Source organism: Moesziomyces antarcticus (genome assembly GCF_000747765.1).
Source record: "Moesziomyces antarcticus DNA, scaffold: scaffold_v10002, strain JCM 10317, whole genome shotgun sequence".
Classification (NCBI taxonomy): Eukaryota; Fungi; Basidiomycota; class Ustilaginomycetes; order Ustilaginales; family Ustilaginaceae; genus Moesziomyces; species Moesziomyces antarcticus.
In genome coordinates, this window is record NW_014639008.1 from 1,120,041 (window position 1) to 1,144,002 (window position 23,962).

General features: G+C 61.0%; 11 protein-coding genes across 11 annotated transcripts in view; 4 read left to right on the forward strand and 7 right to left on the reverse strand.

The window, feature by feature from the left end:
• The window catches only part of PAN0_002d1295 (uncharacterized protein), a gene marked incomplete at both ends in the record, with an annotated part of 1,029 nt that extends 641 nt beyond the window's left edge, over window positions 1–388 (reverse strand). The window contains 2 exons of the mRNA XM_014803462.1: window positions 99–173; window positions 368–388. Of these exons, the coding sequence (XP_014658948.1) occupies window positions 99–173; window positions 368–388 (96 nt within the window). The remainder of the gene's footprint in view (window positions 1–98; window positions 174–367) is intronic.
• A 621-nt stretch (window positions 389–1,009) lies between these two features.
• PAN0_002d1296 (RSC complex subunit) lies at window positions 1,010–5,542 on the reverse strand (the record flags this gene model as incomplete). The annotated part of the gene is made up of 1 exon (XM_014803463.1): window positions 1,010–5,542. One exon carries the CDS (start codon window positions 5,540–5,542, stop codon window positions 1,010–1,012), a length of 4,533 nt encoding a protein of 1,510 aa, XP_014658949.1.
• Window positions 5,543–5,866: 324 nt separating this feature from the next.
• On the forward strand, window positions 5,867–7,756 carry PAN0_002c1297 (DNA-directed RNA polymerase; the record flags this gene model as incomplete). The annotated part of the gene is made up of 4 exons (XM_014803464.1): window positions 5,867–6,072; window positions 6,156–6,845; window positions 7,123–7,199; window positions 7,395–7,756. The coding sequence occupies 4 exons, from the start codon at window positions 5,867–5,869 to the stop codon at window positions 7,754–7,756; spliced, it is 1,335 nt and encodes a 444-aa protein (XP_014658950.1).
• A 260-nt stretch (window positions 7,757–8,016) lies between these two features.
• On the reverse strand, window positions 8,017–8,606 carry PAN0_002d1298 (uncharacterized protein; the record flags this gene model as incomplete). The annotated part of the gene is made up of 2 exons (XM_014803465.1): window positions 8,017–8,277; window positions 8,349–8,606. 2 exons carry the CDS (start codon window positions 8,604–8,606, stop codon window positions 8,017–8,019), a joined length of 519 nt encoding a protein of 172 aa, XP_014658951.1.
• An 800-nt stretch (window positions 8,607–9,406) lies between these two features.
• Window positions 9,407–10,711, forward strand: PAN0_002c1299 (cytoplasm protein; the record flags this gene model as incomplete). Its single annotated transcript, XM_014803466.1, has 1 exon — window positions 9,407–10,711. The coding sequence occupies one exon, from the start codon at window positions 9,407–9,409 to the stop codon at window positions 10,709–10,711; it is 1,305 nt and encodes a 434-aa protein (XP_014658952.1).
• A 254-nt stretch (window positions 10,712–10,965) lies between these two features.
• On the reverse strand, window positions 10,966–11,673 carry PAN0_002d1300 (uncharacterized protein; the record flags this gene model as incomplete). Its single annotated transcript, XM_014803467.1, has 1 exon — window positions 10,966–11,673. The coding sequence occupies one exon, from the start codon at window positions 11,671–11,673 to the stop codon at window positions 10,966–10,968; it is 708 nt and encodes a 235-aa protein (XP_014658953.1).
• A 785-nt stretch (window positions 11,674–12,458) lies between these two features.
• PAN0_002d1301 (uncharacterized protein) lies at window positions 12,459–14,078 on the reverse strand (the record flags this gene model as incomplete). Its single annotated transcript, XM_014803468.1, has 1 exon — window positions 12,459–14,078. One exon carries the CDS (start codon window positions 14,076–14,078, stop codon window positions 12,459–12,461), a length of 1,620 nt encoding a protein of 539 aa, XP_014658954.1.
• A 990-nt stretch (window positions 14,079–15,068) lies between these two features.
• Window positions 15,069–16,208, forward strand: PAN0_002c1302 (translation elongation factor 1 subunit beta; the record flags this gene model as incomplete). The annotated part of the gene is made up of 2 exons (XM_014803469.1): window positions 15,069–15,148; window positions 15,614–16,208. The coding sequence occupies 2 exons, from the start codon at window positions 15,069–15,071 to the stop codon at window positions 16,206–16,208; spliced, it is 675 nt and encodes a 224-aa protein (XP_014658955.1).
• Window positions 16,209–16,393: 185 nt separating this feature from the next.
• PAN0_002d1303 (DNA ligase, ATP-dependent) lies at window positions 16,394–18,583 on the reverse strand (the record flags this gene model as incomplete). The annotated part of the gene is made up of 1 exon (XM_014803470.1): window positions 16,394–18,583. One exon carries the CDS (start codon window positions 18,581–18,583, stop codon window positions 16,394–16,396), a length of 2,190 nt encoding a protein of 729 aa, XP_014658956.1.
• Window positions 18,584–19,012: 429 nt separating this feature from the next.
• On the forward strand, window positions 19,013–20,932 carry PAN0_002c1304 (uncharacterized protein; the record flags this gene model as incomplete). Its single annotated transcript, XM_014803471.1, has 1 exon — window positions 19,013–20,932. One exon carries the CDS (start codon window positions 19,013–19,015, stop codon window positions 20,930–20,932), a length of 1,920 nt encoding a protein of 639 aa, XP_014658957.1.
• Window positions 20,933–21,077: 145 nt separating this feature from the next.
• On the reverse strand, window positions 21,078–23,477 carry PAN0_002d1305 (uncharacterized protein; the record flags this gene model as incomplete). The annotated part of the gene is made up of 1 exon (XM_014803472.1): window positions 21,078–23,477. The coding sequence occupies one exon, from the start codon at window positions 23,475–23,477 to the stop codon at window positions 21,078–21,080; it is 2,400 nt and encodes a 799-aa protein (XP_014658958.1).
• Window positions 23,478–23,962: the final 485 nt, after the last annotated feature.

A 23,962-nucleotide genomic window follows, 5' to 3' on the forward strand; every position in this document is an offset into this window, starting at 1 on the left:
TCCTTGATAGGTTTGTTGTGACCTGGAGCAGATGGCCCTGCTTATTGACATCGCCGGGCGAGGCGCAAGTGCCCTGTCCTTGATAGGTTTGTTGTCACCTGGAGCAGATGGCCCTGCTTATTGCCGTCGTCGGGCGGACGTCTACCGAAGCGGAACGGCCCGGAACCGGACGACTAATGGTGTTCGCGTATGCGATGACATTGTGTAAAGACCCGCCATAGTCGTGCCGCCCGCGCCCGTCCTCTCGGCCGACTGCCGTCCCCGTCGTGGCCCACGGCACGCACCACTCGTGCGTCGCCAGTTCACCAAACACGTTGCACGCAGACCTCAAAGTATCGATCAATCGGAACGACTAAATTTTGCGGACGAGACGGAGACTACGGTACATGTGCGGCAATGAAAAGCCGCGAGGGCTCCGCCTGCGTCTGATCCGACCGAAACAAGAAACACGAAACTCGGAACGCGACACAGAAACGAGGCAAGACGGGACGGAGTAGACGAGCGTGGGGCGGAAGGTCGACGTGGCGAAAAGAAGGTGCGGCGACGCAATGCCACGTGCGACACTGTCGACGAGTCGCTGTATCGAGCGTCTTCACGACAACGCTATCATCATCGCGTCCGTCGGCGCTTTGGCGGTCTATAGGCGGCGTGATTGGAGGTGGCCGCTAAGCCACTCGAGGACGACTCGGATGGCCAATCGCCCGACGGATCGTGAGGCGAATCGCTGCCACTCGAGACCGCGGACAGGATCGACTCATCGTCGGACGGGTCAACGACAATGAACTCGCCAGTCGAGACTGACACCGCAACCGCATTACAGCATCCACAACCGTCCACCATCAAGCATCTCAGACCATTCACCATCGGTCGCCCTCGGTCGCCTTCGGACAGTCTGGCGTGGAATTTGAAAGACCTAATCATTGAAAGACAACCACCTGAAACAGTGGGTTACGAAAATAAATGGGGGATTTTTGTGTGTGTGAGAAGGTCTTGAGTCCGGACTGCTACACTACTCGTCGTCATCCGACTCTTTTCCCTTCTTGGGCTTGGATCTCTTGCCCAGCTTGATCTTGATGCCTCTGGGCGCGGCGACCTGAGGCTTCTCGTCTTCTTCGTCCTCATCTCCCTCTTCGTCGTCATCGCCTGCCACCGAGGTATCCCGCGTCTCGCCGCCTCCGCTTGGCACTTCGCCTTCGTTTTCCGATCCGGGCAGGCCGCTGAACCTGCACAGCATGTCGTAGGTCGCATCAAAGGCCTTCTGCAGCTCGACAGCGTCGTTGTAGACCCACGAGCCCTCTTGGTTGTACGTCTTTGCGTTGCGGACCATGAGGTGGAATTCGTCGCGACACGTGTCGACGCGTCGGAACGTGCGGTTGTCGATCCGGCGCTTGATCTGTCGCATGGCGATCGGCTTCTCGATAATGACGTGGTAGTCCGGATAGTCGCTCTTCCTCGGTACGTCGAGGAAGAGCAGACATCTCTTCCTGCCCGTCTCGGGCTCCAGACACGCCTCGACCGCGCGGTAGCACTGGTTGAGCGCATACTTGATGCGGTCGCGCACGTCGTCTTCGCCGCCCGTCTTGCGTCGCTTGGGCTGCGCAATGCGCGCTGCCGACGGACTCTCCTCGTAGTCGGGCGAGCCGTCCATGGAGGCGACTCCCAAGCGCTTGCGCTTGCGTCCCGACGGTCCGGGCGACGGCTCCGGCGTCTCGCTCGCACCGATGCCTCGTCCGCGTCCGCCCTTCTTGCGTCGACCGGTCTCGGGATCTGGCGTGCCCTCGGTCGAGTCCAAGGACTGCATCATCGCTTTGGCGCGACGCTTCTCGATGCGTTCACGCTTGCGCTCGACAATGTCGTTGATGTCCACGTCGTCGTCTTCCAGCGCACGCAGGAATTGGTCCTCTGTAAGGCCATCGTCGTAGTGCACCACGTTCCTCTTACGCGTCGTCGGCTGCTCCTCCTCGGCGTTCTCAGCCAAGACGTTGTCCGCATCAAAGTCCTGCTGGTACACGGACGGCAGCTCGCTCTCCTGCATGAGGCGCTCCGGCAGCTTGCCCTTGTAGCCCAGGGACCTCCAGAATTCTTCGTCCTTCTGCTGGCGCTCCTTGTCGATCTGCTGGAAGATGGGGACCTCGTGCTCGCCACGCGCGAGCAGCTGGTTGAGCTCGTCGTCGTTGAAGTCGCCGTCGTCCTCGTCTTCGTCGTCATTGTCGGCTTCTAACATGGCTCGCAGCAGCAGCTCTCGCTCGTCGGCGGTGGCCTGGTTGTCGAATTTACCGGCCTGGATGACCTTGCCCTCGATCTCGAGCTTGTCCTGCGCTCGCGCCAAGATCGTCTCTTCCACCGACTTCTCCGTGACGAGACGTAGGATACGCACCTCCATCTTCTGACCAATACGGTGCGCTCGATCCTGCGCCTGCAAGTCCTGATGCGGGTTCCAGTCCGAGTCGTAGATGATGACCGTGTCGGCCGACTGCAGGTTGAGACCCAGACCACCGGCACGTGTGGACAGGATGAAGACAAAGTACTCGGAACCGGGCGCGTTGAACATCTTGAGCAGCTGCGATCGGTCGTCCGGCTTGGTAGAACCGTCGAGACGGAGGTACTTGAAGCCGCGGTATCGCAGGAAGTCCTCCATGATGTCCATGATGGCAGTCATCTGGAAGAAGATGAGCACGCGATGCTTGGTGGCGAAGAGCTTGGGCAGCAGGCGGTCGAGCAGCTCAAACTTGCCTGCTGAACGGTAGAGGTCGGGACCGTTTTCCTTGGTCGGGTTGATGGCCAGCTCGACCTGCTCGAACACGTAAGGGTGGTTGCAGATCTTTCGCAGCTGCATGATGGCGTTCTGCAGACCTCGAATACCCTGCGGCTTGGCCTTCTTGCCGGCGGTGCTGTTGTCTTCGCCCGACAGGATCATCTTGTGCTTCTTCATCTGCTGGTAGAGCTTGAGCTGGAGCGCGCTCATCTTGCACTTGATCACCTTCTCCACCTTGTCTGGCAGCTCGGAGGCGACGTCCTTCTTGAGACGACGCAGCAGGAAGGGACGGAGCACCTTGTGGAGACGCTTGATGATGAGCAGGGCCTCTTCTTCGTTGAGCATCATGCCGCCCTCGTTGCCGGTGTTGGTGAAGGGCGTGTTGAACCACTCGTCGAAGCTCTTGACCGAGTTGAAGATCCTGGGCAGCACAAAGTTGAGCAGCGCCCACAGCTCGGGCAGGTTGTTCTGCAGCGGCGTACCGGTCAGAAGGAGGCGGTAGCGACTGGTGTAGAACTGCGTGAGCGTGATGGTGAGCTTGGACTGCGTGTTCTTCATGCGGTGACCCTCGTCAATGATCATGTGGACCCATTTGATCTTGCCGAGCAGGTGCTTGTCCTTGATGATGTACTCGTAGGTGGTGAGCAGCACCTGGAAGTTCATCGAGCGCAGACGACCCGTGAGCTGCTTTCGCACGTTGGGCGTACCCTTGTAGACGAGCGTCGAGACCGAGGGCGCCCACTTGTTGAACTCGTTGACCCAGTTGGTGAGCGTCGACAAAGGCACGATGACGAGGAAGGGACCGTTCTGCTTCTTGTACTCCATGAGGAAGGTGATGAGCGAGATGGTCTGGATGGTCTTGCCCAGACCCATCTCGTCGGCCAGAATGCCGTTGAGACGGTTGTTGTAGAGCGAGATCATCCACTGAAGACCCTTCATCTGGTACTCTTTGAGCGTGCCACCCGAGAGAATCGTCGGCTGCTGGATGACGCGCTCGGTGATGCGGTGTGCCACCGAGTAATAGTCGACCTTGCCGCGGTCTTCGCTCGGATCGTCCTGACGCGTGGCGCCAAACATGGTTTCGTCGACCGCCACGCCGATCTCCTGGTTGGAGGTGTCTTCGTTTTGACGCTCTGCGGCGATGGCTTCTGCGTGGACGTCGTCGTTCTGCTGCGCCTGCACGGCTTGGGCGAGACTGTCGAGGTAGGCGTCGGTCTGTCGCAAGAGGTGGGTGATACGCGTGTCCTTTGCGGTGTCGATGAGCTTGAGGTAGGCCTCCTCGTCGTCTGCCTTGAGCGCGTTGAGACGCTCCTTGGCGATCCTCTCGACTCGCTTCTGCTCTTCCTTCTCGCTGTCGGCGTGGAACTTGAGCATGGCGCGACCGAATCTGCGTGCCTGGTCATTGGCCTTGGTGTGCGCCGACACGAGGTCTCGTCCATGGTTGCAGATGGTGCTGAGGTAGTCGATGTGCTTTTGCCTAGCGCGCTTCTCGCGTTCGACGCGCTGCTTGCGCTCGAGCTGCTCGGTCATGCGTGCATCGCGGAGCGTCTGCTTCTTGACACGTCGGAAGGCGACACGGTCGAGACCGAGGGTGGTGGCGAGGTTGAGGCTCTGGACGACCTGCTCGCGAAGCTGCTTTTGCTTTTCGAGCAGGTGGAGCGATTTGAGCTCGATGAGTGCTTTCAACTTGGCATTGTCGCCTTGGAGGCTTCCGTTGAGCTGGGATTGTAGGTCGTGCGCGTTCTCCTTGCCCTTGAGGCTCGCCATGGTGGGGTTCTGCGACATGTCGGCGGGGAAGGACTCGAGTTCGCGGATACGTTGGCGGATGCGCGCCTGTACGAAGCGGTCGCGCTCTTCCAACAACAGGCGGGGCTCGAGGCCTGCGGGCATGAGGCTGGGTATCAAGAGGCGCTGCTGCTTGGTGGCGGTGTACTCTTCGTCCTCGAGCAGAGGCTTGGAAATGTAGGAAAAGGGATGGACGTAGGCGTTGTACGGGTAGATGGAGCTGCTCGGGTCATGCTTTGGACTTGGTGGTCTCGGGATTTCGGCGATGCTCTCGGCTGCGCTGTTGCTAGTGGCGGCGGCGGCGGCGTCGGCAGCGCCTTCCTTGGACGAGCCGGGCTTGCTCGCGTCGTCCGTGGTGCTCTTGTCGGCCGAAGCGATGGCGGCAGCGGCGACCTGTGTTGCACTGGCGAGCGGCTCGGCCTTCTTGGCGTCCTGAGCTTCGGACTCGCGGTCGGCGGCCAAGATGGCTTCCTGGAGGTGCGAGGGGAGCGGCTGGTTGCGCGAGATGAGCTTGAAGGCGATGATCTGCGTCTTGAGCGCATTCAGCTGCTCAGGTGTAAAATTGGCGGGACTGAGGGAGCGAGCGATGTCGTTCTCGGTCTTGACGACGATGCCGTTGGTGCTGGAAGCGTCGGCAGCTGGCGTTGTAGCGGCGGCGGCGGCGGCGGTGGCCGATGGTGAGGGTGCGGATGGCTGCTGTGCTGTCGACGAGGCTCGAGCTTGGGGCTGACCGGCAGCTCGCGCCTGCATGGCGACGGCCTGTTGCTGGCGCATCGCCTGGTACTGCTGGAACATTTTGAGGGTGCTGACGAGAGTTGCGTACTCCTGGCTGGTGGACTCGTTGACGCCGCTGGCCTTGAGCTGCTGCATGCGGGCGATCATGCCGTGGAGCCTCTCTTTGGTCATGCCTGTGAGCATCTGTTGTGCTTGCGCGCTGAGCGCTGGCTGCTGCCCGTTGGGCGCAGAGCCGTTGGTGGCGCCGTTGGCGATGGTGGACGACATGACGATGGTCCGGCGACGTCAACGAGGCGAGCTCTACGAGCAAAGGAGGAGGAGGCGAGATGTGCTCGAGCAGCCAAGGAGTAGGAAGAGCGCGTCGCGTCGGGCTCGATTGGATTGCCAGTTGCGTGGCGTGGAGGGAGCCAAGGTGAGCTGGTGATGCGCGCGGCGCGGGATGGGTCGCTGCGGCGACGGTCGAGATGAAAGGAGCGTGATGGATGGACGGAGGTAGTGATGACTAGGAGATCGAGGTGGATCACGTCGACTCGGCGCGCGGCTGATGAAAGCGCGGATGAATGAACGATCGTGCGGTCGCGGGCGGGATGGATGGCGAGGGTGGGTGCGGCGATGGCGGCCGAGGTGAAGGACGGTGGGGTCGATGCCGAGATTGGCGAGAGCCGTGGCGTCGATGGCGGCGTGGGCGGTGACAACGGGGGGGCTACGCAACGAGACCAACAGTCACGAAGGAATATTGGATGCGAAGCGTGTTCGAGCTGGGATTGCGAGGTGGATGCAGTGGCAGAGGCGGATGCGTTCGCGGTCGCGGTTGCAAGTTGCGGCGGAGGGCAGGCCAAAGCAGGATGGGATGTCGATGCGATTTTCGGACGCTTCGCAGCTCCCTGAGCAAAGGCGAGGCGAGGCGAGGCGAGGCGAACCCAGTGAAGGGCCTGGGTGAGGGCTCAGCCTCAGCCTCGCCAGTTTGGGGATTCGAGGGCCTCTGCCCTGGCGCCGCCTCGAGCTCGAATCACGACACGCTGTTCCCTCCCTTTTCCCACCCTCTGCCACCACTCGCGCGCGCTGCTCAGGATCGAGCTCAGCCGACACTGGCCTGGTGCTGCTTCGTCGGCGCCGACCGTCCAAGACGCGCCGTCGCCGATAGCCAGCCGGCCAGCCGTCCTGGATTTTCGATCGGAAAATCCCATTTCGATCGGGTGCGGTGCAATTTCTCGTGCGAAAACACTCGCCCTCGATCAGCTACCCGAGGCGGCAAAAAGGTGGAGTGTTGGAAGAAAGTGCTCTCCGAAAATTTTGGGTCAGTCTCGAGGCAACCAACCGCCATACGAGCTCAATCATCCTCCCTCTTCACCTCAACACCCTTCCCCTTCTCTATCCGTCGCTGGTTCGCACTGCTTGGCAACATGTCGAACCCCAACCTCGCCGAGGTGATGGGAGATGGTCCTGCCTCCATCGCCGACAAGCTCACCCTGCTTCCTGGCTACGAGCCCGACTTCTCCGCCGTTACCTTTTGCCTCAAGGAGGAGGACCACACGCTCGGCAACTCGCTCCGATACATGATCATGAAAGAGTAAGTCGCTTCCATATCGTACAACCTTGCCAGTGTCGTATCCAGCCTTGCATCCGACGACGCTACCGAGATGATACTTTTATACTATTGTGCTTTACACGAATTGGCCAAGTCGCATTGGTACATAGTAGTGGTGGGGGAAATACAATAATGGAATTCTTCGTTGCTGAGGCTTTGTCGCTCGCAAGACCGGCGACACTGGCAATGGTCTTGATACCGTTGGAACCGGTTGGAATCAAAGACGCTGACGTACCGCTGCTCTTCGTTCTGATCACAGCCCCCGAGTCGAGTTCTGCGGTTACAGCAACCCGCATCCTTCGGAAAACAAGATCCACCTCCGCGTCCAGATGTATGGTAAGTTCGCGCACCGCGACGCTGCAAAGGACGACACGACGCACATCACCGCACGAGATCGCCATCGCCTTGGCCGGCCGAGATGAGAAAAAGGGATCGTACGTGCCCATCAGCCTGCCAGGTTGCGTGGAGCTTGACGAAGATTTTTTTAGATTCTTGTACAATCGTTCCTACTGAGCCACTTTATGGTCCAAGGCGTGCATCTCGAAGCGGTGGCAGCGTCATCGTCGTCGTCGAACGGAGCCACAATGATGCAGTTCGCTGACTCTTTTTCCACGCTTGCTTTCTTGATCATGCGATTTGTAGACCGCGCTTCGGCTCTGGATGCGCTGCGTGACGCGATCGAGAACCTGGACCAGCTGTTCGCTGCCATCGGCGAGGCGTACGAGAAGAACCTCAGCGCGGGCAACTACGAGAAGCACGTGGAGCCCAAGATCGACCACGACGCGCTCGCGATCCTCGCGGAAGAAGGCAAGAAGCGTCGTGCCGAGGAGCAGGCCAAGCTGGCCGAGTCGCGCGCGCAAGCGGCTGCCGCAGCTGCCGGTCGCCCCATGTAAAAAGGCGACACACCCTCACCCAACGATACCAAGGGGCCGACATGGCTGGGTCGAGACGAGATCGCTTCTGCTTGGATCCCATCAGCTTCCCCACTTGCATTTCCACCACCTGTATTTGTACCTCTCTGCAGCATTATCTGACACCGAAACGACGAGCTTTCGCCGTCGGAGCTACGACTCAATTGTACTATCATCTCAAAGGACTCCGGCGGTGGCTGTTGTGATTGCCGTACAGCTGCGTGTGAAGTATTGTGGACATGTCAAAGGCCGCCGGTTTCGAACTCGATCCCGCGCATGGCCTCTCCGACTTTGGGCTGGGCTCGTGCCTTGAATTCGCCTTCTGCGCCGCCGTCGTACGAGGCCTCGCCTGCTTCGCCGTAGGTGGCCTCTTCTTGCATGCGCGATTGCGAGGTGGACATGGTGCCGTACTGTGGATCCAGCTCGTCCACACCAACGGACGCGTCCAGGTTTTGTTGCCGAAGCTCGGCATCTTCCTGCGCCTGCTTTTCGGTTTTCATCTCCTGCAGCCACAGCACTCAAGAATGGAGGTTAAGAGGAGAGCCCGTTTCTGGCCATACCTGAGTTGACTTACCTCTTGCGACATGTTGACGAGATCTGTTGGGGCGATGCGACCCTGCACCACATCCTGCGCAAGCTGTGGATTGTCCTTCTTGAGTGTCAGGCCGATGCTACGGACTTCGCCACGGTAGTCGTTGGACGTCGACTGGCCCGCTTTGTCGTAGATGGCCTGTTCGAGCTGTTGGGCTGCCGAGTCGGCTGCCTGCCCACCAGTGGCTGCCGCGATCGAGTCGCTGAGAAAGTCGATGCTCTTTTGACGGATATCTGACATGGTCGTTGGCGCGACGTGGTGTGGTTGGTGGCTCTCGACGAGGGTGGATGTGTTGCAGCGTAAGAGGATGCATGTCGAGCAGGGCTGACTGAGGCAACCGTGCATGCGGGTGTGGAGGTGCGGCCAGGCTCTACGGTGTTACGTCGTCAGAGACAACAGCCCCTGTTATTTTCTGTGCCGAGTTTCGTGGCCTTGATTTCTTTTCGGTTTCAGCGCGGAATTCGTTTTTTCGCGGTCCGTTTGCGAAAGCTTTGAGCGTGCGGCAACCAAGATGTTGGCGCCCAACGCACGTCAAAGGCAAGTCACTGGATGGTTAATGGCACCATTATGTCAAGCAGGGCAAATGAAATCTGACGGATACGGCCAGCTTTCGAGTGGCTACCGTTGTGCAATCAAGTGGATGGTTGCGGATGACATCCTGGGCTCGGCGTTCGGGTGGAAGTGTATGCACCCTGAGAGCAGTAACGCCGAGGTGAAAGTGGGTGCGCGCTCTGGCTGGCTGGCTGGCTGGCTGGCTGATTTGAAGGCCGGTTCGAAAAATCGAACACGCACGCACAGACGGGCGAGAGGCAGCAGACGGAACGGCTGGGCCGCAGGCTAAAATTGGGATCGCGTGGGGCGGGCAGGCTCTCCAGCTGAGAAGGGCGACAAGCGCAGCTGCAGCAAAGCAGCACAAACGTGATTGCTGCGAAGGATGGGCGCGGGGATGGCTCCACAAACAGCACTCTGCACTCTGCACACTGCCTCCTTCTCACCCTCGTCTTGAGCAACAACCACTCACCTCCGCTATACCTATCGCCATGGTGCCCAAGGCGTCCGGATCCACATCGCTCCTGACGGGCGCACGCAAGTCGGGCATCTCGCTCGCACTCAATGGCGGCGGTGGCCAGCCCGGCGGCGTCTCGCTCCACGACCGCCTCTCGGCCCGTTCCAGAGTGACAAATCTCGGCGTGGTGCTGCTGCTCGGATTCGCCGCGCTTTCGGGTCTGATGAACCTACGCTACATGCTCTTCTCGCGCCACACCAACGCGCCACCACTCGGCCTGCACTCCTGGCAGTCCTTCCACGGCTACACTCCCGACCAGCTCAGCAACAGCGTCCCACCGCCACGCAACGGCACCGACCACCTCAACCACCTCGTCATCGTCACAGGCCACGCCATCTGGGCCGGCTGCGACATCAAGGGCAAGGACAGAGACGAAAACTGGGTGCTCGAGGACTATCAGAAGGGCGGAAGCGTAAAGACCTTCTACAAGCACATCGAAAAGGGCCTCCAGCTCACCAACGAGGACCCCAGCGCTCTCCTCATCTTCTCCGGAGGCCAGACAAGACCCAACTCGCTCCAGACCGAAGCCGAATCCTACTTTTCCCTCGCCGTATCCGCAGGTCTCGAGCTGCCCATGATCGCCGGCAGCCTCTCGAACTCCACCTCCTCGTCGTCGTCGTCCTCCTCCAGCTCCTCGTCCGTGGGTCAGCTCGCACACGCCAACGCAGCCGTCGCCACACTGCACGGCCTGCAGGATGCTAGGATGACCACCGAGAACTTTGCGCTCGACAGCTTCGAGAACCTGCTGTTTTCGATCGCGCGCTTCCGCGAGTACACCGGCCACTACCCGGGCCGCATCACGGTCGTCGGCTATGGCTTCAAGAAGGGCCGCTTCGAGGAGCTGCACGCCAAGGCGGTGCGGTGGAATACGCAGGGTTTCCTGCGCAACGGCGAGCGCACCTTCCAGTACGTCGGCGTCGACGACGACATCAGCGAAGCCGAGTCGCAGCTCCAGTACCGCGGCGAAAAGGTCAAGGCGTACAACCTCTTTGACAAGGACATGTACGGATGCCACGGCAGGCTGCGCGACAAGCGCATCGAGCGAAATCCCACGCGCCGATTCCACCCGTACATGAGCTCGGCACCCGAGATCGCAGATCTGCTCAACTGGTGCCCCGCACCCAACTCGGGCCTCCAGGGCCTGTACCCCGAGAACCTGCCTTGGGACGCACGCGTCACTGGAACTGGTTGGGGAAGGGGCGCTCTTGAGGTCAAGAAGAACTCAAAGGGCAACATCATCCCCGACACACGCTGGCTCCAGATCGGAAGGGAGCACTAGAGTAGCCTCGCATCTTGCATCCCGTCGACACTTTCGCAGTTTATCAGCAAATCTCCACCACGACCGATCCGCAGACTTTTGTCCCGAGATCACACCCGTCGTTCTCTCATGTTTCCTTATTGTATCTTTGGTATCCGTTTGGCGTATGCTCTCCAGCACAATTCTCACGGCGTCACACTCCTGCGTTGCAGTGCGCAAGTGGAATTATCGAACAGGTATTGATGGCGAGTGGGGTGAGAGTCGGGAGGTATCTATTACTTGATGACGAGGACGGGTGCGGTCGAGTGCGAGACGAGGTAGCTCGATACGGTGCCCGACGAACCGAAGCCCTTCTTCCAGCTGCGTTCCCTCTTGCCTACGAGCACGAGGTCGACGTGGTGGTAGTTGGCCACGCGGAGCAAGCTTGCGCGTGCGTCGCCGTGGAGCACGTGGATGGTGACGTTGAAGCCCTTCTGCTTGAGCTGTGCCTTGTACGGCTCGAGCTTCTCGATGGCCTGCGCACGGATCTGCTTGAGCAGCTCGTTGTGCTTCTCCGTGTCGATGGTGAGCGGTCCGGCGACCCAGGGTGTGGAAATGACATTGGCGGGAAGCACCGTGCACAGGAACACGTGGCTGTCGGTTCGTAGCAGCTTGTTCTCCAGCAGGTACTTGTATGCCTTGTCGCCCGCCTCGGTGCCGTCGAGCGCAATCAGGATCTTGGCCACTTCGTTCTCGAGCTTGGCGCCGGGCACACCAACGATCTGCTGCTCGCGCGCCTCCGAGGGCACAACCGCCTTCTCGAGCGGGTTCGACGATTCGAGGATGGGCGTCTGCGCAATGGTGGTCATGTGACCGCCAGGCGTGGTGGCGCCGTCAGCCGAAGAGGGGGTGTAGTTCTTCTTGCCCAGCCCGGGAAGGCTGAACAGACTCCTGCGCGGCGAGGAGGGCACCGAAGAGGGAGGAGAGGCTGCTGGCGAAGTCATCTTTGTGCAGATGTGTGGTAAAGGGGTTGGCAGGGGTGAAGGGCGAGTGAAGGGATGAGGGAGGTTGGGGTTATATGTGATACGAGCGGGGCCCGGCGGGGAGCGTATAAACTGGCTACGGAGAACTTTGTCGCAAGCACCACACCGCAAGCGCCACCGCAAGCGCCACCGAATCTTGTCGCTGCTCAAAGCGGAGATTCCAAGAGCTCTATGCTTCTGAACCCCTGGCCGTGCGCGGACTGGTATCGGATCGGATCGGCCTCATCGATCCCCAACCCGAACCGCCACGAAACGGTTTGCGGCACACCCTGGCCTCTGCCCCTGGCCGCCTTGCATCGAATTCACGGCGGCCGGAGCAAACTTTGTCACATGCTAGCCATGCGAGCGAGTGACGACGTGGGCGATCCTGTTCGGCAGCGCTTGATTCTGCCGTCGACTCACCCTGGAAGCTCAAAACGCACGGCGAGAGGTTCGGCTAGAGTGTTGCGAAACTTGCCACTCGACAGATGGTTCTTTGGGGGCCAAGGTGCGAAAATGGCCGACAAGTCGATCCTCGGCATGTCGCTGCAGGTGACGCCAGGCCGCCTAGAAATCCCCCGAAAATTCGCCGCACCCACGCCCAAAGTCGCCGATCCCAACCCGTATCGCCGATCCAGCCTTGGACCAGATTCGATATACAGACACCCGCCGGACGGAGCAGAGACATCGGATTGGTGGACGGCGCAAAGTACAAACGGGAACAAGATGGTATACAGTAAAGCACAACAAAGCAGAGCTGGGGTGCACTAGCGGCGAACCTTGGACTTGGAGCCGCCGGAGCTCTTGGACTTCTTGGATTTGGCGGCGCGCGCATTGGCCCTGCGTTCCAGACAGGCCTCGCAGTACCAGGTGCCCTGGGGCGGCTTGGTGAGGCCGACGCAGCCGAGGTGGAACCACTCGCGTTCGCAGTCGTCGTCGTCGCATCCGATCATGTCGCCGTACGACACGTTGTTGCAGAAGCAGTAGCGCGCCTCGTCGGCGTCGTCGCCCGCGCCACCCGCCGTGGACGAAGGGCTCTCGGCGCGGCTGGCCGACGTGGAGCCCGTGTGCGGCGAGTTGGCAGCGGCAGCACCACCGCGCGCGCGCGAGTTGCTCGCCCCAGTGCGCCCGGCCCGGCTGCGGCTCTTGGTGTTGGAGCGCGCGTGCGCCTCCTCCTCCTCGTCCGCATCGCCGTCGTCCAGATCGTCGTCATCGTCGTCGCTGCGCTGTGCGGCCGCGCTCGCTCGAACCGAACGACTGTTGCGACTGCGATTCGCCGAAGACTCGTCCGCATCCACACCCACCGCCCGGCGCGACCCGTCCTTGCGCGCGCCCGTGCCGTCCTCGTCGTCCTCGGTGTAGCCGCTGTGCGCATGCGCGGCGCGCGGCAGACGCGTGTTGCTGTTGGCCAGCTGGCTAGATTTGGATCCCGACGCGCCCGCGTTTGAGCCTCCCTCGGTCTTCTTCTTGTGCGAGCTCGAGCCGTTGGCGGCCGACTTGACGTCGTCGTCGCCTTTGCCCGAGGCCGCCGTCTTGGCTACCTTGGAGCTGGAGTTGGAGCCTGAGCCACCGACCGCCGCACCCGAGATGGCCTTGCGCTTCTTGCTGCTGGAAGAAGCGCCTGTTCCTGCAGCGGAACCAGAGACCGCGGTTGCATCTCCGGCTCGGTGGCTCTTGCCGCCCGCTGCGCTTGCTGCGGCGATCTGAGCGACCTTTTTCTTCTTGGAGCTGGATGCGCCGTTGGCATCGGCGCCGGACGCGCCGCCGGCTGCGCCCGTGTGGCTGTCGAGTGCCGAGATGAGCTTGCGGTCCTTGAGGGCGCCGGGCACATAGTACTGCTCGAGCTTGAGGTGCTTGGTGGGGTTGAGCAGCGCCGAAATTTCGGCGAAGCGGTCGAGCTGGCTGTCGAGCGCATCGATGTAGTCGGTATGGCTGATGATGGTTTCGGCGGTGTTGAGTGCGACACGGATCTTGTCCTCACCGCCCATTTTGTAGGCGCGCGCCTCTTCGGCGACTTCTTTGAGCGCAAGCAGACGCTGGCCCTGGTCGATGTCGGGATCCTCGATGAGCGCGGTAAGATGGTTGAGACGCGCTGTCAGGCTGTTGAGGTGCGAGCCGAGCACCGCATCGAGCTCTCGCAGGTCAGAGAAGCTGCGGGTGAGGTCGAGCGGCAGCGCATCGAGCGCATCGGCATAGGCAGCGAGGGTGACGAAGAAATGCTCGGGACCGGATGGATCCAGGCCGGCTGCTTCTGGACCAACGACGCCGCCAGGCAAGCCGCCGATGCCCGTGCTGTTCTTGGCGCCGAGCTTGTTGGCCGCAGCGGATGGCTGGGCTCTCGATGGCCCTGCGGCGGACGCGGTGGCGACGGACTGCTGTTTCATCATGCCAAAGATGATGTCGATGCGGCGGTGATTGAAGGATGAGGCGCAGCTGGTCGTCACGCAGCGGGGTGAGGGTTGCTGGAGGTGGACAGCGTGCGCGAGGGAGGATGGGCGTTGCGCGTTGCGCGCGGTGTGGTGGTACTTTTAGTCTGAAATGTGTGCGGCTGCCTGCGGATGGAAGCTTGCTACCGACAGCGATGAGACTGCAAGGCAAGCAACTGCACTTGGAGGAGAGGGAGCTGGTTGAAGAGGAGGAAGATGATGGACGACATCCTCGAGCTGCTCGTGTTCGCATCTGTCTGCGGAGGCTCTCCAGATTCGAGCCACGACGCTCTCTTGGGAATTGCTGCTCGTCGGCATCACCGCTGCTGCTGCTGCTGCTTGCCGACCGAGTGACCGCGACCCTGGCGTGTTCTCCGCGTCTGAGGGCTGCAGTCGGAATTCGGGATGCGGTCAATTGCTACGTGTGAGGTCGTCAGCAGGAACATCTTGATATGGTCGGCACGTGCACAGAATCTCCAATGGCTGTGATCGGGCGAGGCCGCTATTTTGAGAGGCCGTTGCTAGAAGGAGGCTGAAGGCCCAAGGCCACAGGTGGGTGGGCGAATCGATTTCTGAATTTTCTTGGGCTGGGCACGCGCCAGAGCAGCCACCTGCAAGCACTGGCCGGGCGAGGAGTTGTGCGCCTTTTTCGAGGCAGGAAGGAGTGTAGCTCTCCTGTGGTTGGCGCGAAGTGGCCAGTGCAGCGCCGAGCGGGGCTTCCAGCAAGGCAGCAGCAGCAGGGCGCCCTGCCTGAATTTTCTTCACTTTTCGGCGCTGTGGGTCCCAATTTTTTTTTTCTTCCTTCTTCCTGAGCCGTGGACGCTTTGGTGCGGACGGGCCCCAGACGCTGGCTGCGCTGACGCTCTGAGGCTTGTGGCGAGCGAGTGTTGTTCCGTGGCGGGAGCCCGCACTATCGTCTCCACCGACCACATCCCACACCCATACTTCACAATGTCGCTCCCCGATTTCTCCCAGGCTGCTAACCTCACCAAGCTCGACGGCTACCTCGCCGACAAGTCCTACGTTGACGGGTAAGCACCACCTCTGCACTTGTCTTCTCGCACACCGCCACACTGAGTCGCACCACGGAGGACAGGAGGAAGGCCGCAGCTTTCCATCTCAGACATGCTTTGCCGACCTGAAGCAAGCCTCGCGTCGCACGGCATGTCTAGGAAGACGCTCCGCCAGTATGACGCTCGTACACCAAACGGCGTGCACCCTGCTCGAACAACATGATGAATATTTTGCTTTGGTCCGTGTTTCCGAGCCCAGCGGCTTAAGACCCCGCGACCTTTTCTGCGTTGACGAAACCCAACTTTTCCAAGCTATCTGATCTTGTTCCCATGCAAACACCGTCCTCGTGGCACTTTGTATGGACGATGGAGCCTCGAGGGAGGCACATGTTCGCGGCGACTCAGTGCGGCCAGCCATGCAGAAGATCGCTCGCACACAGAGGGACAACGTTGCTGACTTTGTTTCGTTGCGTTCATCATCAGCCACTCGCCCTCGCAGGCCGATGTCGCCGTTCACGAGGCTCTCGGCAAGGCCCCCGACGCCGACAAGTTCGCCCACGTCGCCCGCTGGTACGAGCACATCACCTCGTACGAGGCTGAGCACAAGGACCTGACCGGTGACAAGGCCAAGGCCGCCACCCTCCTCTCCTCCACCTTCGCCGCCGCCGCTCCCGCCGCTGCCGAGGACGACGATGACGTCGACCTCTTCGGCTCCGACGACGAGGTCGACGAGGAGGCCGAGCGCATCAAGGCCGAGCGTGTTGCCGAGTACAACAAGAAGAAGGCCGCCAAGGGCCCCGGCCCCGCCGCCAAGTCGCTCGTCACCCTCGACATCAAGCCTTGGGACGACGAGACCGACATGAAGGAGCTCGAGGCTTCCGTCAAGGCCATCGAGATGGACGGCCTCGTCTGGGGCTCCACCAAGCTCGTCGCCATCGGCTACGGTGTCAGCAAGCTCCAGTGCTCCCTCGTCGTCGAGGACGCCAAGGTCTCGCTCGACGAGCTCCAGGAGCGCATCATCGACGAGTGCGAGGACTACGTCCAGTCCACCGACGTCGCCGCCATGGCCAAGATCTAAACGTCTTTGCTTCCTCACCTCTGCGCTCTCGTCTCTCTCATCTCAAAAGAATCGAGTTTGCTATATACCGGAGTCACTTCCACGTCTGTTTTCGCGTCTGTGCTCAGCTTCCAGTGCGGTCTTTCCGTCGCTTGCTATAACGAGATCATGAGAGAGTGGTGTCTTTGCGCATGAACTGCATCGAGTCAGACGTCTCGCTTCTGACCCCAGATGTGCTTGATGCGCGGGAAGCGCAGGCTGTAGACCTCGTCACGCTCTTCTCCCCCATCACCGTCTCTTTTCCCTTTGGCGTTGGATGGTGCGAACGTCTTGGACTCGTCAAAGTACTCGACCGTGACGGCTTTGCCGATGATCTTCTCGGGATCTCTGGCGAACTCGACGCGCTGTTCAGAGGTGAATCCAGAGCCGACGGATACGCGCGTGCCCTTGTGGACGATCTGGATAGCGGATAGTGCCTCTCGCTCCTCGAAGCGTCCGTTGATGGGCAGACGCATGGTGGCGGTGGTGATGCCCACTACCTTGTACTCGGCATCGCGCCACTGCTTGAACTTGCGGATGGCCGACGTACGCTTGCCCTCGTACTCCATGTCCTTGCGCAGCACGATGCCTTCCCATCCGCGCTCACTGGCAAGCCCAAGCATCTCCTCGACCTGCTCCGGGGTCGAGACCGAGTGTTGCGTCAGGCGACGCACTAGGCTCGGCTGATTGCGCTTGGCTGACGCGGCCTCGAAGTGCGAGACGAGCGATTCGAGCACGGCGAGTCGCTCGGAAAAGATACGTCCCTTCTGCTTGCTGGGATTGATGCCATTGGTGACGGCGTTGCGCACGCCCGTCTTGCGCGGCGGCGGCGGAAGCCTGGATCGCCATTTGACGAACTCCTCCAGGGTGAGCAGGTCAAAGGGGAAGAACGCCGGGTCGGGGATGGTGTATTCCTTGCGCTTGATCAGGCCCACCACGGCGGCGAAGTCTTCCACCACGGCAAGCTCTTGATTCGCGGGCTCGGCATTCTGTGCAGTGATGCTGGCATCCAACTGCTTGGCGGCAGGACTAGATGCCTTGTCAGGCGGCCGGAGCACGCACACTTCGCCGTCGAGGATCAGGGTGGTTTTGGGCGACGGCCTGGACTCGTTCGCAGAGCTTGCAATGTCTCGTTCAGAAAGAGGACCGAGCAAGTCAGACAAGCCAGGGAAGGACGTCACCGTTGTCGAGATCTCACGCTCCAGCACTGCCAGCGTCGAAAAGGGCCGACCGTTGCGTGAAAGCGAGGAGATCGACATGACCTTCCACGTCTGCGATCCGCTCGGCGAGGTCTCGGGCTGCAGACGTACGATGATGATGCAGCGGACGCCGTCGAGCTTCCGGCTCGCGTACCACTTTGATGCGTCTTGCCCCGAGAACAAGGTTGGAAGATGGGCTCGGAAGAGCGTGTTGCCGAGAGCCACCTCGAATTGCTGGCGAAGGGCTGCCGTCGTGGGCGACATCGGCGGCAGCTCCGGAAGTCCTTTGAGTTTCGGTTGGTAGTTTGGACGATGCGGTTCATGCCCGGTGAATGCATAGCATATGGTCTTTTCACGGACGCCGGCCTTGAGGTTGCGGTCGAGACAGCGGTAGAAAATTTCCAGCGCGGTCGGGCGGAGCAAACCGCGGCGGAAGAGGTCTGTGGTGGAGAGGTTGGGATCGTCGGAGCCGCTCAAGGCATACTCGTGCTGCTCAAGGATGCCGTGATCCTGAAGAAAGACGTGAATCGTTGCCATGGCCTCGTTGCCAGTGATCTGACGGGAGGCCAAGAGGTAGAAGAGCTCCAAGAGCGTTTCTGGCATCTGTTCTCGAGCGTCCTGCTCCGTCTTGTCGCGAAGGGCTGCATATTGCGTCTTGTTTCTGGCGCGATTTGAGGGAGCGGTGAGAACGGGAGCTTGCTCGTTGAGCCATTCCTTGTCCTTTTTCCTTTGGCGAAGATACTTGTGCACGGAGTCGGAAGTGACGTGTAGACGGCAGTAGGGGTCGTAGAGGAAGGCTAGCAGCGGCCTGAGGTCATCGAACTCGGACACGACGCGCCTCTTGTCCAGAGTGGAGTTGGTCGAGTTGGCGCGATTGATGAGCTCGCGAAGGCGTGTGATCTCATCGAGCGGAGATGCCGTTTGTTCTGGAAGGCTGCTTGGGGCTGGCCGGTTGAGAAAGTCGTAGGTCATATGGCGGCATGCTGGCGCAAGCCTGGATCTTGGCGATGGTTGCTTTCGCGGGATAGCAACGATACCGATCGAGCCGAGAGACCGAGTCTGGGATCTGCTGGGACCGGGGACAGGCAGCCCCGAACGAGTGGCTGCTGCTGACCGTAACGCGCAACCCTGCGGCCGAAGTCTTGCGAGCACTGTCATGTTGAATGCAGTGTACGACGAGTGCCGCAGGACACGTGCAAGACAATGGGCGAAAGGGGGGCCCGATGCTATGTGCGTGACAGCTTCACGATTGGCTGGGTGTTGACATGAGTCGTGGAGGATACGAGGATCGAACGAGGAGCCCACCATCCACCGCACCAAAATTTCCGAAGCGAGGCGGAGCCAAGCAGCAACACTTCAAAATGCAAAACCTCCACCCTGTTGAGAGGGGACCCGAAAAAATCTCACAGTTGCCCGCCACGCGCGAGCCTCTGAGGTGTTGGTGGACCCTCGCGAGTGTGACTTTGCCGCGGGTCTGAGCGTCGCTTGCCCTGCTGGTCGGCAATTCCGAGGGATCACCTGCTCGATCCAACCTCTATCCTCCTTCGTCACATTCATATTCGCCAAGCACCCTCCTCGAAAGCCAGGATGAGCGCGGCTGTCCCTAAGCATGCCGGCAGATCCGACCAGATTGGCGCGGTGACAAGTTTGTTGGGCGAGGCGGGTCAGCCTCTGCCGCCGTCTTTGCTACTTCAAGACGCATGCAGCCCCAACACCACCGCTCGGCTCGTGTCCGATGTGCTCGACGACCTGGCCTCAGCTTCACAGGACTCTCCTCACCCGCTCTGCTGGTGCACTGTGTCTCCACTCACCTCGATCAATCCCACGACGCTCTTCCGCAGCGTCCTGACTTCGCTCGAGCACAGCATCCAGCAAGTTCACGATCGAACACGCACCGACACGGCCAAAGCCGTCGCTTCCGGGTCGAGAGGCAACTTTCGCCGCCCCGACACCTCGCTCGACTACTTTCTTTGGAAGCTTGGAACGCTCCTCGACACCGTCGATGCACGCCTCATCGTGGTCATCAAGGACGCCGAGCGCATCCGCGACCTCTGGCCCGAGCATGTCTGGACTGCCTTTTGCCGTCTCGCACTGCTTGTAGGCAAGCCAGGAAAGATCGCCACTGTCTTCATCTCGACGCTGCCCTGGGCGCAATACCGCACGCCCAGCGGCCTCACCGTCTCGCACCGGCCCATCACGCTGCGCTTCCCACGCCTCACACGGCCCGACGTCCTGTCTCTACTCGCCCTCGACTTTCCGCTGCTTTGGAAATCGTACGACAGCTCGGTGCAGGCGGCGCAGATGCACGCTGGCACGTCCAACGCGCTGTGCAAGCGCGCCACGCTCGCCAAGCTCAAGAAGGCCAACTCGGGGGACCAGGTCTCGCAGGACGCCCTGCGCGTGCTGTACGAGCAGTTTGTCGGCGTCTTCTACGACTCGATCAAGTCCAACGTGCGGGACATCGAGGAGCTGCGCACCATGAGTGCCGCCGTCTGGCACTCGTTTGTCGTCCCCGTCCAGACGCGCGAGTGCAGCACCGCCGATCTGCAGACGCTGCTCCTCGTTTCGTCCCACCTGTTCAGAGACGTGATCGTGCGACTGCAGACTCGCGAAGTGGGCCCAAGAGAGTGGACGCAAGAAGCGCGCATTCGCAGCATACAGGCGAGTGCAGCGCGCCTCGCAGCCGCCAAAGCACCGCAAGCCGCTTCGACCACAGAGCAGGCGGAGGACGAGGATGCGAGCATCGTCGACGAGGAGCGCAAGTTCGACGAGGAGGAGTGGCTCGAGCGCGAGATGGCGGCGTTGGACCGAATGCGCTCAGCATCTTCCCACGCCACCATGTCGTTGATGCCCTCGCTCGCGCTCATCCCGACGTTCCTTGTCATCGCCTCGTTCCTTGCGTCGTACAATCCGTCGCGGTTGGATGTGCGCTACTTCCTACGTGACGACTCTTTGCTCAGTCTGTCCAGCGGTGCATCCAAGGGCAAATCGCTCAAGGGTGGACGCAAGCTGGGTCCCGGGCGCGGGCGTAAAGCTGGAGCTGGGCGTCGTGGACGTTCTGCCAAATCTGCCCTGCGAGTGACCAACGAGGACGGTCAAACCGAGAATCTGAATCGACAACAGCTTCTCGGGCCCAAGCCATTCCCGATCGATCGGCTGCTGAGTATCTTCCAGGCGCTCATCACCGAGTCGGCACCCGAAATGTCGCTCGTCTACTCGTCGTTGATTCCGGAGAACGATCTGTCGGCGTCCAACGTGGATGCGTCCGGCGACCGATCGACACTGTGGGAGTACAGGAGCAAGTCGCTATCGGTCTATTCGCAGATTAACAATCTCGTCTCAAGAAGGATGCTCGTCAGAACTTCGGCTCAGGACAAGCTCGGGACCAGCATCAACTTCCGGACCAACGTCAGCTACTCGGTCGTCGCCGTACTTGCCAAAAGAGTCCGCTTCGATCTGGATGAGTGGCTGTGGGATTGGGGCGCAAGCGGCGCTGGAGGCATCTAGACCATCCAACTTGACGGCAGTCACTTACACCAGCGTCATCGGAGCCACAGACACGCATTTGGAAATCGCCACGATGCAGGGACATTTGCGTGCAATACACATACACAGAGAGCGAGACGAGAAAGGTGGCTGCGGGGTACGAGAGCTAGAATGCCTCCCACTTTTGGCTGCCCAGCGCGATGAGGCGGTTGAACACCTCGTCGCGGCGGCCCATGGCCGTGAGCTTGTGGATGTTGCCCTGCTTATCCAGGATCTCGATGCCGTCGGCAACCTCGCCACCCAGTGCCCAGCCAACGACGAGCTTGCCCTTCCATCCGAGGCCGCCCACCTTGTGGATCTCGGCGATCTCATCGATGGCAATCGCGAAGCTCGCGCCGCGCTGCTGGACCAGACGCTGGGCCGTCTCGGCTGCCGAAGCAGTGGAGCTCGCGCCCTTGTTGGCCGCCACCGCGGCCGAGAGCGGACTGGTCTTGCCTTTGCGTTCGAACGCGATCGACGGCGTTGCTGCCGTGGTGAGGACGTAGGCGTAGCCGCGCTTACCGCGGTAGCGGCAGTGGAACTTGACCGGCCCGTCGGCGGCATACTTTTGGGCGGCTTCTTCGGACCTGACCACGCCGAGCTTGGCCTTGGCGTGCATGGATTGGATCGTGGTCGCCTTGACGCGGTTGACGCCAAGCGCTGTCTCGACGCCCGCCTTGGTAACGCCTTTCAGCACGGCCAGCACCTTGCTGCTGCCCTTCTTACCGGCCTTGGGGTCGGTCGCCGACTCGTGCTCGCCCTCGGGTCGGCTGGCGACATCGTCGGCCTGCGCCTCGGCGAGCTGCTCTGCATACTCGGGCGGCAGATCCGGATGATCGGCCATGTCGGATCCGTGGAGCGCGCTGGGTGGAGGCGCCACGGCCGTGGGCGGCGGCGGAGGTAGGGGAGACTTGTTGGCCTCGCCGATGCGCAGCAGCGTGACGGTGAGCTGGGCGTTGGTGGGCACGCCACGCAGCAGCATAAATCGGAGCTCGAGATACTTCTTCCAGTCCGGGACGTTGCGGTCGAGCCAGGCGATGACCTGTGGGAACTTGACGCGGTCGATGAGCGGCTGGCCGAACAGTGCAAAGCCGAAGCCAAACGTGGATCCCTTGTAGATCATTGTCTCGTTGACGTAGAGGGAGGCGAGCAGGACCGGAAGGATGGCGCCCGCGAGGCGGCATCGCGGCATCCATCGCGAGAATGGGGGTGTGGGCGAAAGCGCATTGCAGAAACGCTCGTAGTCATCGCAGATGTTGTTGAGGATGTGCATGAAAGGAGCGAGGCTGGCGAAGATGGCCTCTTCCATCGGCTTCTTGGTGTGATCGCCCTTTTCGGGTTGTCCAGCCTTTTCGCCCGCGGCCTTGCTCTGTGCTGCCTGTGTGACGGCGGCGACGTTGGTGGGGTCCGGAATTTTGTCTTCGGGATCCTTCTTGGGCGCCGAGCTAGTGCCCTTTCGACCAGCGGCGTTCGATTTGCCGGTAACGCTGTCTTCATCCGAATCCGTGTCCTCCTCGTCCTGGGCAGCTACAACGCCGTCATTGGAGGACTTGCCAGCTGCTGTGCTTAAGGCTACGCTGCCGAGGGCACCGACAAAGTTGGACGCCTCCTGCTCGACTGCCTCACCCTCGTATGTCTCGGCAGCACCGGTCAAGCTGGTCTTGCTGCCAAGGTGGCCGGCCTTAGGTACCTTTGCCTGTCCGGTCTTGGGATCGATGGCGGCGAGGGGAGCGGAAGGGAACATGAAGAGTCTGGCACGTGGCGAGAGGATGAGGACGATCATGAATGCAAGCATGGTTGGAACGATGACGTCGAGAAGCCATGCAGCCACGTAGACCACCATGAAGCCACCGGTGCGCTTGGGCTCGGACCAGGAGCGGAGACGGGCGATGTGCTGGATGAAGGCGACGGTGCCGACGACGACGTTGACGTAGAAGCGCTCAAAGGTGGCCTTGAGCTTATCGGGCTGAAACTGCTCCTCGTTGCTGATGTACATGTCGAAGTCTCTCTTGGCGTTGCCCTCGATGGCCTTGACGCGATAGGTCTGTTTGTTGAAGCGGCGCACGAGGAGCCAGAGCGATTCGTTCTTCATGCCGTTGAGGACAGGGATGGGCACGTTGGGCTGCTCGCTCCATCCAAGATCCTCGAGCTCGGGCTCGATAGGACGGTCAGGGTCGCCTGGAGCGGGAGCCGGAACTTCGTCCTGTGTTCCGGGAAGTTCGGTAACGCGCTCCGGAGCGACTTCGGCTTTGGGGACATGGTGAAGGTGTGCCTCGTGGTCAAGAGCGGCTGCCGGGGCAGGGACAGAGTCCTGGTCGGCCAAGCGGCCGGCCGCTTGCTCTTGAACGTCTTGCTCGAGCTTGAGGCTGTCAGGGTCGGTCGCCTGAGGCTTTTCGGGATCGGAGGGCTGCATGGCGGCGGACGCGGAAGCCGGAGGAACTCCGATGGCAGCTGCCTGGTCAGGATCGAGGACAGGTTGGACTGCAGACGGAGATGGTGGAGATGAAGAGGGATCCTCGGAAGGCATTTTGGCGCAAGGCGCAAGAGGAAAGAGCCAAGGATGATGTTAGGAAGGGAGCATGGGAATTGTGACCGCCAAGAAGGGGAGGAGAGTAAGAGGGCACACGGCACGCCTTTGCTGAGCCTTGTGATTCTGATTCTGATCCACACCTGAGAACGCCTGATGTGCTATGAAGTGAATGTGCTGCGAACCCGCAAGCCACACCGCGCTCGGCATCCTCTCGATGGACGCCGATGGATTTTGGAGCGCATCCGCAATCGATGCTCTCACGGCACAGCGCAGGCCGCGACAGGGTTCGGACCCTTTGCACGATCGCATCGGCGAAGCCGGTCGGAGACCAGGGCACTGCACCCCGAGGCGAACTCGGCATCGGTCGCGAGGATCGTCGGTTTCTCAAGCTGTGCCCTGGCTTTCGGTGACTATAAGTTACTTGCTGACTTTCTTTCGAGGCGCAGCAACCAGGCGTCACTCTGCATGAGCGCCTCCACTTT